The sequence below is a fragment of the Diplotaxodon limnothrissa genome, linkage group LG9, assembly GCF_057381915.1.
Source record: "Diplotaxodon limnothrissa isolate DT_005_m linkage group LG9, D_limnothrissa_male_GT1.1, whole genome shotgun sequence".
Lineage (NCBI taxonomy): Eukaryota > Metazoa > Chordata > Actinopteri > Cichliformes > Cichlidae > Diplotaxodon > Diplotaxodon limnothrissa.
The window spans coordinates 12396853-12403719 of record NC_140604.1 but is presented as its reverse complement, the minus strand read 5'-3'; the positions used below and the strand labels follow the sequence as shown (position 1 = coordinate 12403719).

The following is a 6867-nucleotide window of genomic DNA, read 5'->3' as shown; positions in this document are numbered from 1 at the left end:
TATAATTGTATGAGAAACTGTTGGAACGTCTACACCCCAATCTCCAAATAAATAACATGTTCCTCATTTTCATGCCACGGTGTCAGGCATATTAGCTTGCTGTATATGAGCTTGCTAAATCAATCCTGTCTTGTTTTCATTAAAAAGGAGCTGTATGCTACAGTTCAAGGTGATTTTGATTAAGAATTACCGCTTTCTTGACTCACTAGAGTATCTTAGCCACACTTAGTTCTTGCTGTGACTGTGAAGTCCCTGTGTGATCCTTGGGGTGCCGTGTAATCTTTTCATATCCACTGATCCAGAGGAATAGAGCAGTAATTTGGACAGCCAAATGCTTTTCCTACCTCTCTGCTGAAGCAACTGAAGACTTAATGTTCCCTGTGAGTGGTGTCCTTGTAATTATTTACCTTCTGTATACACTGAACCAACACAAACATTTGCTGGAGTCAGTAAAACCGGACTTGATTAGGTCTATGAATGAGTTTAGAAACAAACTAGACCCATCAACAGCTTATAAAAGTGCTGTGGTTTTAGGTTTTGGATATCTTATTCCAAAGCGATCTTTATCATATCCAGTTAGGGACATGAAATAAAGATTTATGTTATTAAAAAGCTGCTGGAAACATGATCTTGTGTTAGGGACAACCAGAATATTGTGTTTTCGCTGAAATTTGAGGGTTTCCCCCACTTGACATTTGGCTTCTTTCAAGTTGCGCAGCTTAGTGTATCTTTGCTTTGTTGTTAACAAGCTATTGTTGTGATGCTTTTGAGCCGCGCTACTCACTAATCATAAATCATTCATGCAGTGCAATTGCAGCTTGTTTTGCCCATTGATCTCCTGTTAATAAAGAATGATGTTCTGTCAGCGGGACTCTTTGAGATCTTGTTCACCTCACAGTGTACGACAGCAAATGCAGCAAAACTGACATTTATATGGTAATGTAGGAGATTATTATTACAACTATCTTTCACAACAACTCGAGGAAGTTTGATTGCTTCATTTGAATAAACTCTGTGAATTGAATATTTAAAAAGAGCTATTAAGGGTGTGAGCAATCTCTTGAGACAAACGTGGTATTTGCTAAAGGACTATAAAGAAGGTAGCGTGAGTTGTGGAGCTGAATTTGCTTCTGAACCCACGGGGAGCATTTCTTGATTGTTTTGCTTGTGTGCAGTTCCACATGAGTATTCTCTTTGGTCGCTTCCCTACAAAGACCCACTATCTAAAGGGGGAAAAAAAGATAAAAGAAAATGCAAAGTCCATTTCTTTTGCTGCCTAGCACAGACATGTCAGTTGTTATTATGAGGATTTCTTCTACACCTTTCAAGGAGAAAATAAAAGGTTTAGCGGTGGTCAGTCCTTTGAAGTGACACAGGCCATTGCTAACATTTGTTTCAAGAAGGCACAGGAGGACTGAATACTAATTAGGCCTGTTTTGCCCCTCATAATTTCAAGGAGAGAAGAGGAGCTGCAGAACTGCAGTGATTTGGCTGGAACAACCTACACAACTGTAATGGAATTACATTTATTAGAAAGACAATGGGCACTTTCAGGATGACTTAAGACTGTAGAGCAATAGTTTTACATTTGAAATGCATTTATTTGATTTCTCATTAGATAGATGAGGCCTGTCTCTGTTTTCGTTAATACAATCACGTCTAGTTACTGTGGAGTCCAAGAGGAATCAGCAAAGACACACAACACTGTATACTTGCCATACACGCTTTCATTCAGCTTTTTCAAGTTACTGATAAAAAAGCAAGGCCAAGTACCAAGAACTTTCAACTCTAGAACAAACCTGTGGAGATCAGCTATATTCTAATGACCTCAAAGGCTAATTTAAACTCATGTCTCTATTAAACAATGATAAAACTAGCCAAACTTTTCCTTCTCTCAGTGCACCAAAGATGTACTCAGAAACTGGATTTTCTCTTTTTGATTACACTCTGAAAATGTTTTATGCACCAGAGTTAGTGATTATGTGGTATTTTGCAAATACTGTTTCCATGATTATATTTCGATAGCAATTTTAATATTTAATTATTAATTATTGCACTTTTAATATGCTCCTGATTTGATTTTGCTACCTTTGCGCAGAGGCAGACCAAGCTAGCTGTTCATTGCGTTAACTGGTCATTACATTAACCAGCAAAGTGTTTCTATTACTCTCTGACACAAACATTGAGCAAATTAAATGGTCAGGTTTGATGTAATTTGTTTTTGGGAATTTTATTGCTCGTGGACACAGCCAGGATAGTTCATTATGATTGCATATTTTCAGTTATTCTGTTAAGCAAAGCTAGCTAGCTAGCCTTCTGGCTCATATTTACAACACTTGATGGTGGCATTTCATCTTTATGGTCTATACACATTATGGATTGTAGGAGTTAAAACAGGCCTTAGCTCTCCAATTCTAACTTGAACTTAACCACTGTACTCACAATTTTCCTCTGTTTAAAAAAAATGAATTAGCGATTTGATGACAAAGTATTGCTAGTAGTAGCCATGTGCTGTTAATCATATGCACTTGATTAAGCTTAGCAGTTTGGTGGTCTGGAGTGTTCACCAGAATCTCACCAGGAATGGACCACCCAGCAAATTCACTACAAGGTCAAAGTGTGCACTTTGCAGAGAAATTGCAAAAAAATCCAAGCTCTACATCTGAGACTCAGTTAGCATGTGAAATGTTAAAGTTCATGTCAGTGCCATTAGAAAGAAGGCTGAAGTACTGTAGTTTGGCTTGTTTGGAAGAGTTGCAAGTTGTACAAACAACAAGACCTCTGGAACAATGACAGATGAGACCAAAGTGGAGGTATTTGGCCCAAATGTGCAGTGCCACAGTCAAGAAACCAAACACAACACATCAGCTCAAATACCTTATGCCATCTGTCAAGCACAGTGGTGGAGGTGTGATGATTAGGGCTTATTTTGTAGACACAGGGTCTGGGAACCTTGCAGTTGCCATGCCAACTGTGACCTAGTCAGTGCACCAAAACATTCTAGAATCAGATGTGAAGCCATCTGTCCAACAGCTGAAGCTTGGTCCAAATTGGCTCATGCAACAGGAAAATGATCCCAAGCACAGCAGCAACTACAACAGAATGGCTAAAAAAGAAAAAAAATCGAAGTGTTGCAGTGGCCCAGTCTGAGACCAGACATAAACCTGACCAAAGTGCTATTACTGATAGTCCCTGCTGCTGATGGTAGCTCTACGAGCAACTGAATCATGCGGCGTATGCAGTTTCTCACAGGTTTGCAGAGTGCTATGAAAACTTTCTTTTTACGATTGTATTCTTACTTATCAGATAGAAAAAAAAGGATAAAAATGCTTTAATGATACTGTAGAATGAGATTGTAACCTCATTCTCAGCAGTTATAAATTCCACTTTATTTTGTAAGAGTGCTGTAAAATAGGAATATCTGCTGCTCTAAATCCTTTTCGTTTAGGTAGCTGTGCTTGGCACCACACTGAAAGGTCACAGCATATCTTGGTATATCTATTTTTAAAGTACTATTAATGACTTTGGTGAAGGTCCCTCCCCCACCAGGGCTAAAAATATTTCAGGAGAGGCAAGGATACATAGATGAGTGGGGGAAAACCCCTCAAGTAAATTGCGCCCAGCATGTAACATCTATATGCAAAGAATAATACTCTAACCCCACTTGCTGCAGTCTTTACATCCTTTTCTGTATACGCCCAGTTTTTTTTCCACCAACTGAATGAAATAAAGTGTATTCCCTGGAATTAAGTGTTATTGTGTGCGCATGCTTCTCAAATAGGCATCATAGTGAAATACAGCATGTATTTCACAGGCTGATCAGGGGTAAATAAGCAGCAGATACTGAAACATTTAAAAATGAAGGCAGGTAAGTCTCTTTCATCCATTCCATGGCAAATAAAAAACATTTTATGTTTCCATTCATGTACTCCAAATGAACGTAAATTAGTGTAAGATGGTACTTTATTGGTTTCAAGAGATGGAATTGCACCAGCCCAGAGTCTTAGTTGAATGAACATATCCTTGATTTAAAGCATTTCACATGTACAGTAGGTAGATCTTCTCCAAAATCATCTTACACAAACTGTTGAGACATTCAGTTCACTGTTGTTTAGAATCCGGTTTTTAATATTTAAATGAACTATAAAAAGCACATTAAAACATCTTAGTTACAAAAATGGGTCACCGAAAGGGATTCTCAATGCATTCACAGAGGGATCTGAACAGTGGATCTCTAACAGTTAATGTATTTCTCTCTTTTAAAAAATCCCCACCCAAATATATATAAACTTAATTGCTTAACCAAGGTATATACAGGGCATGGCAACCTTGCATCTTAAAGGTTATCAAGAAAGTTTGAGGTATCCAACCAAAATGAAAGCCTGTCAGAAAATGGAAAAAACAAAGAAACAAAACAAAAGAAAAATAGAATTAAATAAAAGAAGATGAATGCCATGATTGCTTCCTACTAGCACGGGATCACAACATTAGTGGGAGATGTTGTCATATACGTGCAGGTGTAATACTTCCAGTTGTTTCACCTACGGTCACAAGGGCAAAACAGCAAGTAACCTCAAGCTTTGGACTGTCAATATATACAAAGGGCATACAGTCTAATTTAGCAATAGAGAACTGTTTGAATGCTCACTTTTATTTTCTTCATGACATGTACACAGTAAGTGTTGGAACAAAAAGACAGAATTATAAATTGACTTGACTTAATGATGCCTTTAACTTACACGGTATGTCTTTAAACCAGCGTTGAAATGAAAGAGCCAAAAGTGAAATCTGATACACATGCAAGTTTTGAAAGTGGATTTAGAAATAAAAGTTTTGTACAAAATAATAATTACAGTATTTTATAATTAGCAAAATACACCTTCTTTTGTAGCACCTCTTTTAGACTTTGTGTGTGTTTTGAACAAGCACCATTGTTGTTTTCATACAGCACCTGGAGAGTCCAGAGAGGAGACGCGTGTCACCCCCCTCGGTTATGTCCGATTCACCCTTCTCTGCCACACGATTCGATTGTCCTTCACCTTTGCTCCGTGACGTGGTTAAGTCATGTGGTTCGAGCCCCACAAGGGCAACAAGTATTTTCCTGGGTTACACATACATACATGGAAAGACATGTTTGCTACACCATCTCTTATTCAAAACTTGCATGTGGCATGGAAAAGGGTGGGGGGCTAAAAATGGGGTTTGGTAGTACCCAGAATGTCTCAACTTGACTTTCTTTGTTGGCCCCATCAAGTCCTTTTTTTTATTTTTTATTTTTTTATTTGACTTTTTCATTTGTATTTAGCCAAGGAAGCAGACAGGCCCAACTTCAAACCCAAACTTCTGGTTCGGATCCCCAAAGTCAGTCAACATGACATCGATAATTGGAACCTGATCAATTTTGGGAGTATTAATCTCCATCACAGTCTTTCCGTAGCCCTTCCTCGTCTGCAACAAGAGAGAGAGGAACACATTAAAAACAAGCAGTCAGATGAGAAATGATCAGGAAAATAAACCGGGACCTTCAGCTGTGTGCTCAATCTGTAAGCTCATCATAAAGCCATTTCATTTATATCTTAGAGAAAAAAGCTACTGGAAAAACTCTGTTTGAAGGAAGATGTTACCAACTGATAACTTTAATTGCATGAGTAATAAAAGTTGTAATTAAAGTAATTAAAGGTGCCAGCAGCTCAATTTTTTATCCATTCTCTGATATTTTCTCATTTTTCATATTGTATGAAGGTTTGGAATCAGTTGAATGATTTAAATTGTGATTTAGATCATTCAACTGTAGATGTAAAAGCCCAACAAAGGCCAGCATTGGAACCATGTCAAACTGCATTGTCTCTTTTAAGTAAATGAAATACTTAAAATAGCTCTATTCAACAAATGTGAATTAGATAACAAACAGAGATTATAGCCATTCAGAACAGGACTGCTCTTTATCTTTAATTTAATACACCGCAATAAACATTCTTATTTAGGTGGTCAAGCTTACCTCGCATCCATCTGAGATGGCCTTGATGTAAGGGTTGTTGTCGTAGGACATCTCCTCATCATTGGCACCCAAGAAACGCAGTGCCTTGTTGTAGCTGTCGCTAGAGGCGTCGTACCACGCCACAGACTGGTGGCAGCTGTAGGTGAAGTTTTGCCTGGCTGAGGCTGTCAGTAGTCTGAGGAAGGTCATTTGTACCATGTTTATTGCGTTCCCATCTGCGTCGACATAGGAAAACTAGACAGAGATGGAAAGAGAGAGAATGAGCAGCAATTACCAAATGTTTGTGAAATAAATCTAAATAAATGTGATGACTGATACCTGATCTTATTTAACAAGAACAAAATGTTCTGTCTCTCCATGCAAGATCGTACAAACTATGTGAAAAACAGTGCAAAATAATTTCAGATCCCTAAATACTTTAAGTTGAAGGACTCATGTGGATAGTAATGCATGTGGATAGTAATGCATGTGTATGGATGCTCTGCATCCATACACATGCACAGTCTTGGAAAGCTTCAAGAGAAACAAGACCTTTAGACACGACACAGTTCTGACAGATACTTTGTGTAACTCATGTCTGAACATGTGCATTAAAAGCACTCACTATCCAAAGTCAGGAAATGCACCGGGCTTTCAATACCTCAAAGTCGTGTCATTTTCTGTCACAGCCAGCCTTTGTGCTGTTGTGGAATGAACCATGACACCAGTTTGATGGAGTGGGACAAACTTGTTTCTTTCATTGGTGAATACAGTAAATAGATGACGTTTAGAGAGAGATTTTCACTGTCCAGGGACAGAAGGAGGACAGCTGGAATGCTAACATCCTGAAGAATTCTCCTCGGCTTCACTCTGATATTTTAGTGATACTT

At 38.3% G+C, this 6867-nt stretch overlaps 1 protein-coding gene across 2 annotated transcripts in view; it reads right to left on the bottom strand.

The window, feature by feature from the left end:
- Positions 1–5301: 5301 nt before the first annotated feature.
- The window catches only part of col11a1a (collagen, type XI, alpha 1a), a 66132-nt gene continuing 64566 nt past the window's right edge, over positions 5302–6867 (bottom strand). For both annotated transcript variants that reach the window (XM_085361955.1, XM_085361956.1), the window contains exons 66-67: positions 5999–6232; positions 5302–5448 (exon numbers count right to left, since the gene is read on the bottom strand). In XM_085361955.1, the coding sequence (XP_085218081.1) occupies positions 5302–5448; positions 5999–6232 (381 nt within the window). The remainder of the gene's footprint in view (positions 5449–5998; positions 6233–6867) is intronic.